We start from the raw sequence: 10644 nt of genomic DNA, 5'->3' as shown, positions 1-10644 counted from the left end.
GGGAGAAGAAACAAAGAGGAGGCATCTCAGAATGTGATACAGAATGATTTTATTGAAGAAAAAACATCAAAAAGGAAGGCATACAGAATAGAAGGGACAAATTATAAGGTGCAAGAAGGGCAATCATCAGCTTACGTCCCTTGTGTCCAGCAGATTTTCCCAGAGCAAAAAGGCCTTCCTGTACTGTGATAAATTCACCAGAAAGGAGGTCCCCAAGGGGCTTCTTGTTCTGAGCGAGTAATTGCAGCAGAAAGTACTGGACATAGAATGAGGTGCTATGGAAAGTAGAAAGAAAGTGCCACAAAAAGAAGAGCTATAGCTGGTGAGCCAATGTGCCATAAATCGCACAGAGGTGCATCCTCACTCTGAGAGCTTCCTTGCATGGTTTTGGAGGCTTCTGTTAAGGGTGTTGGCGTGGGTCCTTAGCAGGGGTAGCAGGCTCTTCTGCCAGAGAAGCAGCCCAGGCCTCCCAAGCCATAGCCTCCAAGGCCAAAGCCTCCGAAGCCGCCTCCAGAGACGGGCACTCCCTGGGCGCTGAGGTTGCTGCCCACAGCAGCTGATGCGGAGGATCCAACGGCGGTGTTCTGGGGGAAGGAGCTGAGGATGGGTCCTGGCAGGGTGACCACCACGGTGGAAGGCTGGATGGCGACGTGGGAGTCCTCACATTGCCTGACACAGGGCTCGTTGCAGCTGTTAGCCAGCGGGGTGGGTCCGCAGGGGCGGCAGATGTTGTAGCAGGACATGTCTGTGGTGTGGAGGGTGCCTGGAAGAGAGGGTGTTGGGATGGTGGAGGGTATTGGGTACATGAGGAGTGGTTCTGGGGGAGGCCAAGGGAGTGGGGTGGCTTGGGATTGTGGGGACCCTGGCAGTGGGGAGGCAGAATGGCTGCTCATGTTGGGGGCAGCAGGCATGTGGAGAGATAGACCTAATGGGGTGGGTGAAGGAGGGGAGAGGGGTTCAGGCTCACCTTGTTGGTCACAGGGGAGAAGGAGTCAGGAGGAGTGTGTGAGGGTGCGAGGAGCAGAGCCGGCTTTTATGCTGGTCCTTGAGTGCCCACGGGGCAAGAGAGCCTTTGCGCATGACAGCATTTGGCATGACCTGCTCTTGCATTCCAAAGCCTGGCAAGTAATGAGGTGGGGCATGTTTTTGATCCTGCAACACTCAATTTTCATGTCCTTCTCTGGAGGACATGTCCATTTGGCAATGGTGGCACCTTTTACGTCAAAGTAATTATTAGAGGCCAAAGGATTGCTCTTGAAGGTGCATGTCAAAGCGGGCAGAAGACGTGACCCAGGCATAGGAGAGGAGCGGTGTTTTCAGTGAGCTCATGGTGCTGCTCTCATGTGGTGTGATTGTGGCTCTGTTGTGAGGGGCGGCTTCCTGCATGCACTGGGCATGAGGTGCAGCAGCTTCCTTTTATGACAAGGTTACCCATCTAATAGACCAAAGGAAGGCAGTAGATGCAATTTCTTTGGATTTCAGCATACCTTTTGATACTGTTTCTCACAACATCCTCCGGGACAAAATGTCCGCTATGCAGGTAGATAAATACATAACACAGTTGTTGGACTGTTGGCTAACTGGTCAAGTTCAAGGGGTTGTAGTAAAGGGGGGTTCATCAAGCTTGCTCCCAGTCACTAGTCGTGTTTCCCAGGACTCCATTTTAGACCCAGTTTTCTTTGATGTTTTTGCACATGGTCTGCATACAGGACTCAAAAGAGTGCTAAGTAAGTTTACAGATGATGTGAAATAAGGCGTTGCTGTTGTCTCCCTCAAGGGTGGGGAGGTTGTGCAAAGAGTTCTTGACAGACCACAGGGCTGTGCAATCACCAGTCATACGAAGTTTAAGAAGAGTAAGTACCAGATCCTGCACCTGGGGCACGGTAACCTGTCCCAGTGTATGTACAGATGGAGGGATGTGGTACTGGGGAGCTGCCCCACAGAAAGGGATCTGTGGCTTCTAGTTGACAGTAAGTTGAGTAATGAAGTGGGGTGTGTTTTCTTACCTCAGATGTTCCCTTTTTGGGTCCTGCTATTCAGGACATGGCCAATTATCATGGCGGTGCATTTGAAGTGTCAGTATTAAAGACCAAAAAATACTTCTTGAATGTGTGTGTAAGGCTGGATAGAAGATGCATCCAAAGAAAGGGAGAGGTGTGGTATCATCAGTGCCCAGGGAGGGCCGGTGGTGTAGGCACGGTGCCCAGATGCCCCAAACTTATTTGCTTTCAACCTGCGAGCCCCTGCAATGCTCCTGCACCTTATCTATACTGCTCCCCAAAGGTGCGTTTCCAGAAGCTGTCATTTTTCATTTGCTGTCTGATAAGCTCAGGAAGGGCTTAGAGCACAATGTTCCCCTGTAAGACCCAGGTGCTCCTAGTGATGGTTCTGAAATGCTTTCCATACCATAAAGCCAGTGCTTTGCCTCCTCAGGGACAAGCTGAGAAAGTATGGGTGGCTTTGAGAAGGAGCCATAGTTGAGGATTTGCTGAGCCCAAGATCCAGCCTCATCCCAGAGGTGCAACCTTCACTCCATGACATTGATTGCAGTGTCTTGATGCTATCAGTCAGGGATGGTGGCCAGAAAATCCTTATGGGAAAGAGAGATATTCAGTGCGTGCTGACTTCTGACCCATGCTAAAGTCCCTTAGCATGCACAGGCCTTTGGGCAAATGAAGGGCTTGTAACGTGCCAAAAGAACAGCAGCAGCTTGTTGGTGCTATTCTCGGTGACATACTTGCTAGGAGAGGCCTCGTGTCCCTTTTCATAGACTCTTAGAATTGTAGACTATCTTGACTGTGAGATGCTGTAGAGTATCCAGATCCTTGAGGCTTGATGAGTCCAAGTCCTGGGAACATACAAGGCAACCTGAGTGTTAAACCAGATAGAATCATTAAATGATTAAATGTTTTCATTTGGAAGGCATGTTAATTCTATGATTCCTGTAGGCCTGTTTTAATTACTGGAGGGTCTTTATAACATCTGCCTGGAGCCTTCTCTTCTCCAGGCTGACCAAGCCCGCCTTCTCAGCATAGGGAAGGGAAGGTTGTCTTTGTAGGAGAGGTGCACCAGCTCTTTGACCATCTTTGTATTGCTCCTTGCAACCTGCTCTAACAGGTACGGATCTGTCTTATGCTGGGGGCCCAAGCACTCAAGACAGTCTTCCAGGTGGGGTCTGACAAGAGCAGAGTAGAGAGGGAGAATCGCATCTTTCTGTTTGCTAGCTGCACTTTTATTGGTGCAGCCCAGAAAATGGCTGGCTTTCTGGGCTGTGAGTTTACATCGCTGGTCATATTAAGACGTTTCTCCACCACTACCCCCAAGTCATTCCGTGCAGGGCTGCTCTCAATCCACTTGCTGCTCAGGCTGTATTCATGTTGGGGATTGTCTTGACCCAAATGCAGGACCTTGCAATCAGCCTTGTTGAACTCCTTGAGGTTTCCTTGGGCCCACTTGTTAAGCCAGTCAAGGTCCTTCCAGATGGCATCCCTTTTTCCTCTAAGGTGTCGGCCACCCCACTGAGCTTGGTGCCATGCGCAAACTTGCTGAGTGCCTGCTCAATACGACCATGCATGTCAGTGACAAAGAGGTCAAATAAAACTGGTCCCAGGACAAAATCCTGAGAGAAAACAATCCTCCCAGGTCTCTATACAAGCATTGAGCTGTTGCCCACAACTCCTTGAATGTGTTCATCCAGCCAATTATTTGTCTGCTAAGTGGTCCATCTGTCAAACCTGTGAGAATCCTCTTTAAAAACAAGGATATATATGTAAGAGTGCTGTCCAGATCCTTCTTGAACATCAACAGACTTGGGCCCAGCCAGCCTGCTGATCCTTGCTTTATTTTGAGTGAAGTTGAAGGAGCGTTGGGAGCAGAAAGGAAGGGAAGACATCGTAGGCTGACATGCACAAGAACTTTATTGTGGAAAAAGACTGCAAAGGTGTGAGAGTAGAAGGGGCCTGTTCTGTGCTGCGAGTAGTGTAAGTAGTCAGGCTGTGTCCCATTGTAGAGCAGATTTTCCCAGAGCCCCAAGGTCTTCCTGTACTGCAATAGAATCAAGACATGGAAGGTGCTGGGTGGGTTTGTGGCTGCGAGCACGTCATTGCAGTGGAGAGTACTGGACATGGAAGATGGTGGAAGGACAAAAAATTGAGTGAGAGAGGGGTAGGCCATCAATCAGCCATGTTTCCATACAGCATGGACTGGCCCCCTTCCCTGCTTGAGTGTGCAGTGCTATGAGAAGTAGAGCTGTGGCTAGTGAACCAGTGTGCCATGAACAGCACAGAGGTGCATCCTCTGTCCGAGAAGTGGCTGGCAAGGTGTTGGAGGCTGCTGCCAGGGGTGTTGGTGCTTAGCAAGGATAGCAGGCTCTTCTGCCAGAGAAGCAGCCCAGGCCTCCCAGGCCATAGCCTCCCAAGCCTCCCAGGCCAAAGCCTCCGAAGCCGCCTCCAGAGATGGGCACTCCCTGGGCGCTGAGGTTGCTGCCCACGGCAGCTGATGCGGAGGATCCAACGGCGGTGTTCTGGGGGAAGGAGCTGAGGATGGGTCCTGGCAGGGTGACCACCACGGTGGAAGGCTGGATGGCGACGTGGGAGTCCTCGCACTGCCTGACACAGGGCTCGTTGCAGCTGTTAGCCAGCGGGGTGGGTCCGCAGGGGCGGCAGATGTTGGAGCAGGACATGTCTGTGTTGTGGAGGGTGCCTGGAAGAGAGGGTGTTGGGATGGCGGAGGGTACTGGGGGCATGAGGAGTGATGGTGGTAGAAGGCCAAGAGAGTGGGGAATCTTAGGGTGGGACAGTGGGGAGCATGGCAGTGGGGAGGTGGAAGGGCTGTTCAGGTTGGTGACATAAGGCGTGTGGAGAGATTGGGTTGATGGGGTGGGTGAAGGAGTGTAGCGGGGTTCAGGCTCACCTTGTTGGTCGCAGGGGAGAAGGCGTCTGGAGGAGTGTGTGAGGGTGCAAGACACAGGGCCGGCTTTTATGCTGGTCCTTGAATGCCCACAGGGCAAGAGAGCCTTTGTGTATGACAACATTTGGCATGAGCTGCTCTTGTACGCCAATGCCCATCAAGTAATGAGCATGTTGTTCTTCCCACAACCATCTCTTTGTATTTCATCCTGTTTGGGACACGTTGCTTGGTTCCAGTGGCACCTTCAAAGTGAGAGTATTAGAGGCCAAATGATTTCTTTTAAAGTTGCATGGCAGGGCATGTCAATGATGTGCCAAAGCCTGGGTGATTGCGGTGTCATGAGTGAGGTTTTTATGTGGCTTTTATGTCGTAAGGCTCAGCCACACTGGGCTTGTGACTGTGACTAAGTCATTGCAGTGGAGAGTATTGGACCTAGAAGTCAGTGCTATGACAAGAAGGGATTAAGAGAAGACTAGGCCATACACTTGCCATTATTCCTCACATCTTTCTGTTTACTCCAAAGCCAAAACCATGTGACTTGATACTCTGCTTGATGGATTCCATTAGGCTGGCTGGGAGAGGCCCTGCGATTGATGACAGGGACAGTCATTAAGGGCCAGCTGGGGAGCCAGCAAGTTACACTGTATAGCCAGGACAATATTTTTAGAATTGGTGACTGGCTTTATGGTCTCTCAAGATCTCTCTGCAAAGCCTCTCAGCTCCTGAGAGAGACAACAGCTTCTCGTTATTTACTATCATCTGCAAACTTACTGAGTACACATTTGAGCCTAAATCCAGATGATTATCAACAGTGTTGAAGAGAATTGAAGCTGAGACCATCCTGCTGGGGATGTCAGCAAACAGAGCTCCGTCTCACAACAAATCAGCAGACCTCTTGAGTACAAAACTATGACCTCACTGATGACAATGCACCTCTCACATGCTTTGGATGCATCTTTTCCCAATCTTTCATGCACCTTCAGAACTATCCTTTAGCCTTTATTACTGTCACTTGTAATGTGCTGCCAAGATTCTGTGAAACGAAAACATCCTAAACAACAGGAAACAAAAAGGGAATATTGTGTGAATGACACCACACCACACCTCATTACTTGCCAGGCTTTGGAATGTAAGAGCAGCACTTGCCAAATGTTGTCATGCGCAAAGGCTCTCTTGCCCTGTGGGCACTCAAGGACCAGCATAAAAGCCGGCCCTGCGCCTCGCACCCTCACACACTCCTCTTGACTCCTTCTCCCCTGTGACCAACAAGGTAAGCCTGAACCCCGCTCCACTCCTTCACCCACCCCATCAACCCCATCTCTCCACACACCTTATGCCGCCAACCTGAGCAGCCCTTCCACCTCCCCACCACCATGCTACCCAGAGTCCCATCAAAGGCCTCCCCACTCTCCTGGCCTTCCACGACCAGTACTCCTCACGCCCCCAATACCCTCCGCCATCCCAACACTCTCTCTTCCAGGCACCCTCCACACCACAGACATGTCCTGCTCCAACATCTGCCGCCCCTGCGGACCCACCCCGCTGGCTAACAGCTGCAACGAGCCCTGTGTCAGGCAGTGCGAGGACTCCCACGTCGCCATCCAGCCTTCCACCGTGGTGGTCACCCTGCCAGGACCCATCCTCAGCTCCTTCCCCCAGAACACCGCCGTTGGATCCTCCGCATCAGCTGCCGTGGGCAGCAACCTCAGCGCCCAGGGAGTGCCCATCTCTGGAGGCGGCTTCGGAGGCTTTGGCCTGGGAGGCTTGGGAGGCTATGGCTTGGGAGGCCTGGGCTGCTTCTCTGGCAGAAGAGCCTGCTACCCCTGCTAAGGACCTACGCCAACACCCCTGGCAGCAGCCTCCAACACCGTGCCATTGACTTCTCGGTCAGAGGACACACCTCTGCACTATTCATGGCGTACAGGCTGACCAGCTGCAGCTCATCATTCCATGGCATAACAAAGCAAGAAAGAAAGGAAGGGCCAGGCCATGCTTTCAGGAAACATGGTCAACATACCTCCTTCTTTCTTCCTCTTTCTCCTTGCAATAGCACAAACTTCCACGGATGCTACTCTCTGCTGCAATAACTTGCTCACTAGCACAATCTGTCGCGAAACCTTCTGGGGCTGCTCCTACCATGGGGTAGGGAGACCTTGGGGCTCTGGGAAAATCTGCTCTACGCAAGGCACACAGGCTGGTGGACTCCATCCAGGCACCTCAGAATGTGCACCTTGACGCTCCCTCAGTTTCATGTTTTCCTCAATAAAATCAATCTGCATCCCATATCCTCAGATGCCTTCTCTTGCTTTCTTCTCCCCACACTCTTCCAACTTCACCCAACAAGAACAAAAAGCAGGTCTCAAGTGGCCATCAGGGCCCAAGCCTCTTGGTGTTCAAGAAGTGTTTGGACAACGCTCTTACATAGTTCCTTCTCACTACCATGGAAAGACATGATGGGCCACTCAGCAGATAAGGAATTGCCTGAATGATTACATTCTAAGTGTTGCACTCAGCAGCTCGGTGCCCAGGTATACTACAGGGAGGAGTGGTGTCCCTCTGGGGTCTCTATTGAGGCCAGTATAATTTAAAAGAGTTGTCCCTCACATCGACACCACATATGTGGTGCGTGACTACTTGTGGATTGAGATTGCACCTTTGCATTGTCACTGACCCACTGTGTCATCATCTCCACAAGCACGACTATTTCTCTCAAGGCATGAACCAGAGAAGCAAAGACATGGACTATTCCACGATGTTTGGAAACATGGCCCACTTACATTCTACCATTCTCCCACTTCTTTCCTTGACTTGCACTGTCTCCTATGTCCAGTTCTCTCTGCTGCTATGAGGTGCTCAAAAGCCAAACTCCAGAAGGGATCAATTCCCTCTCCACTGCTCCCATCACAGGGCAGGAAGATCTCCGTGATCCAGGAAAATCTTCCTCACACAAGGATGAGATTTTGGTCACCCTACCTGCATCCAAGAGCCCCAGTGGCTGTTCCACTTGATGCTTCTTCCTTTCCATGTGCTTTCCTCAATAAAGTTCTCAAGAAAGCCAGCTGGATGCTCCTTCTCTTCCCTTCTTCTTCCCACTTCCATCAGTACAAAGGAAAATATCTAGAGGTCATAGGGCTAGGTCGAAAGGGGCCACAACACCTTAAAATACATCACCCAAAACCTACAAGTGACCAAACACAAGCTTCATCATGCTAAGGCTCATCTAACCGCGCCCTCTCAAAAAATTTCCCCTCATTAGCACACACTACAGCTGCTATCTTCTCTACTATGATCCTACACTGTCACAAGAAACACTATCTCAGAATGATATAGTCAGGAAGGACATCTTGACACCGGGTAGGGCAACAGCTGTGATCAAGAACGGTCAGGAGGCTGTCCAGGACCATGTGCAGTGGCATGCAGCCACTTTTCAGACCACCACACTGTTTGTTTGTGTAACCCATACTTGTCAGCTTCTCTGCAAGCGTGTCACGGGAGCAAGCATCACAGTCTTTCCTAAAGGTAAGGTAAGCAACAGCTGTTGCTCTCCCCTTGTGCACCCAGCAGGTCACTTCCATGTAGAAGACACTGAGAAGGCTCCAGTATGATCTACTCTTCATAAATCCATGCTAACTACTCCCCATCTCTCTCTTATCATTCATGTGCTTCTCATGTGCGTTCCAGGAGGATTTCTTTCAGAACCTTCCCAGTGACGCATGACAGAGTGACCAGCCTGCAGTTTTCCAGACATTCCTTCTCCATCTTGTTGAACATAGGAGTGGAATGATTTCCTTCCAGTCTTCAGGAACCCAGCCGCCATCAACTCTCTACAGATACCTTAAAGGAGGCTGTAGTGAGGTGGGGGTTGGCCTGTTCTCCCACGTGTCTGGTGACAGGACGAGGGGGAATGGGTTTAAGTTGCGCCAGGGGAGTTTTAGGTTAGATGTTAGGAAGAACTTCTTTACTGAAAGGGTTGTTAGGCACTGGAACAGGCTGCTCAGGGAGGTGGTGGAGTCACCATCCCTGGAAGTCTTTAAAAGACGTTTAGATGTAGAGCTTAGGGATATGGTTTAGTGGGGACTGTTAGCGTTAGGTCAGAGGTTGGACTCGATGATCTTGAGGTCTCTTCCAACCTAGAAATTCTGTGATTCTGTGATTCTGTGAACTTTCAAAGAAAGAAGAAAGTAGCCTTGTGAAAATATCAGCCAGGACTTTCAGCATTTGTGGGTGCAACCTGACAGGTCCTGTGTACTTCAGTACATCCAGTGGCATAGCCTCCCCATATTCCTCAGTAACATGCACTACTCACTTGAGAGATAGCCCACGAAATACTGCCTTTGGCTAACGAGTGGTAGGCCTTGATTTTACTCACCGTTTTGAGTTGCAGACCGCATGCCTCCAATTTCTGTCTGAAATTTCCAAATCATCTTTCACAAAATCAAACACTGAGAAGAGAAATAGGTTTCCCCCTTGACACAAATCCCAAATATCATTCCCAATAACACGATGGCTCCCAGCTGGCCCCTTCTCACAATCCCTCTTGTCCTCTGCCTTTCATGAATCTCAGGGCTGCTCACAGACCACACAACCCAGCCTGAAAAATCCCATCAAGCAGAGTGTCAAATCTTGTGTTGTCTGTGGAGTTCAGCTTTGGAGGAAAGGGGGCTAAGCCTATGGTGTCAGAAAACATGGCCATTGTAGGACCTACTCATCTCTCGTTCCTTCTTTTCATAGCACCCGCTTCTATGCCCGATGCTGTCCATTGCAAGGACTTGCTGACAGCCACAAAGCCCAGTGTGGCTGGGCCACACTACATAAATACCACAGAAAGACCTCACTCATGACACAGTACCTCAGGCAGCCTTCAGACACCTCATCTACCTGCCCTCCCATGCACCTTTCAGAGAAATGCTCCAGCCTCTAATTCTCTCACTTTGAAGGTTCTGTCAGCATCTAACACTATGTCCTCAACAGGAGGACATGAAAAGGTCAAGTTGTGGGAAGGACACCACACCTCAATTCATTACTTGCCAGGCTTTGGCATGCAAGAGCAACTCACGCCAAATGTTGTCATGCGCAAAGCCTCTCTTGCCCCACGGGCACTCACGGACCAGCATAAAAGCCGGCCCTGCGTCTCACACCTTCACAATCTCCTTCCAACACCTTCTCCCCTGGGACCAACAAGGTGAGCCTGAACCCCGATCCCTTCCTTCCCCTGCCCCACTAGGCCCATCTCTCCACATGCCCTCTGACCCCAGCATCAGCAGCCATTCCACCTCCCCAACACCATGCTCCCCATAAACCCAGGCCTTCCCATTCCCTTGGCCTCCCTCACCACCATTCCACACACCTCTAATATCCTTCACCTTCCCAACACCCTCTCTTCCAGGCACACTCCACACCACAGACATGTCCTGCTACAACCTCTGCAACCCCTGCGGACCCACCCCGCTGGCTAACAGCTGCAACGAGCCCTGTGTCAGGCAGTGCGAGGACTCCCACGTTGCCATCCAGCCTTCCACCGTGGTGGTCACCCTGCCAGGACCCATCCTCAGCTCCTTCCCCCAGAACACCGCCGTTGGATCCTCCGCATCAGCTGCCGTGGGCAGCAACCTCAGCGCCCAGGGAGTGCCCGTCTCTGGAGGCGGCTTCGGAGGCTTTGGCCTGGGAGGCTTGGGAGGCTATGGCTTGGGAGGCCTGGGCTGCTTCTCTGGCAGAAGAGCCTGCTACCCCTGCTAA

General features: G+C 51.1%; 4 protein-coding genes across 4 annotated transcripts; 2 read left to right on the top strand and 2 right to left on the bottom strand.

Annotated features, from left to right (window-relative positions):
* Positions 1 to 422: 422 nt before the first annotated feature.
* LOC137851888 (feather beta keratin-like) lies at positions 423 to 763 on the bottom strand. Its single transcript, XM_068672986.1, has one exon. The coding sequence runs from the start codon at positions 741 to 743 to the stop codon at positions 423 to 425; it is 321 nt and encodes a 106-aa protein (XP_068529087.1). The 5' UTR covers positions 744 to 763.
* Positions 764 to 4351: 3588 nt separating this feature from the next.
* LOC137851595 (feather keratin-like) lies at positions 4352 to 4681 on the bottom strand. The gene has a single exon (XM_068672841.1). It carries the CDS (start codon positions 4679 to 4681, stop codon positions 4352 to 4354), a length of 330 nt encoding a protein of 109 aa, XP_068528942.1.
* A 40-nt stretch (positions 4682 to 4721) lies between these two features.
* LOC137851594 (feather keratin-like) lies at positions 4722 to 6738 on the top strand. The gene is made up of 2 exons (XM_068672840.1): positions 4722 to 4731; positions 6389 to 6738. The coding sequence occupies exons 1-2, from the start codon at positions 4722 to 4724 to the stop codon at positions 6736 to 6738; spliced, it is 360 nt and encodes a 119-aa protein (XP_068528941.1).
* Positions 6739 to 10314: 3576 nt separating this feature from the next.
* LOC137851593 (feather keratin-like) lies at positions 10315 to 10644 on the top strand. Its single transcript, XM_068672838.1, has one exon. It carries the CDS (start codon positions 10315 to 10317, stop codon positions 10642 to 10644), a length of 330 nt encoding a protein of 109 aa, XP_068528939.1.

This window comes from Anas acuta, chromosome 2 (genome assembly GCF_963932015.1).
Source record: "Anas acuta chromosome 2, bAnaAcu1.1, whole genome shotgun sequence".
NCBI lineage: Eukaryota > Metazoa > Chordata > Aves > Anseriformes > Anatidae > Anas > Anas acuta.
The sequence above is the reverse complement of the archived record's forward strand: the minus strand, read 5'-3'. Positions and strand labels throughout refer to the sequence as shown.

What these genes read in the sequence shown, in the direction of transcription:
- LOC137851888 (XM_068672986.1), bottom strand. Translation starts at nt 743, where the DNA reads ATGTCCTGCTACAACATCTGCCGCCCCTGCGGACCCACCCCGCTGGCT.
- LOC137851595 (XM_068672841.1), bottom strand. Translation starts at nt 4,681, where the DNA reads ATGTCCTGCTCCAACATCTGCCGCCCCTGCGGACCCACCCCGCTGGCT.
- LOC137851593 (XM_068672838.1), top strand. Translation starts at nt 10,315, where the DNA reads ATGTCCTGCTACAACCTCTGCAACCCCTGCGGACCCACCCCGCTGGCT.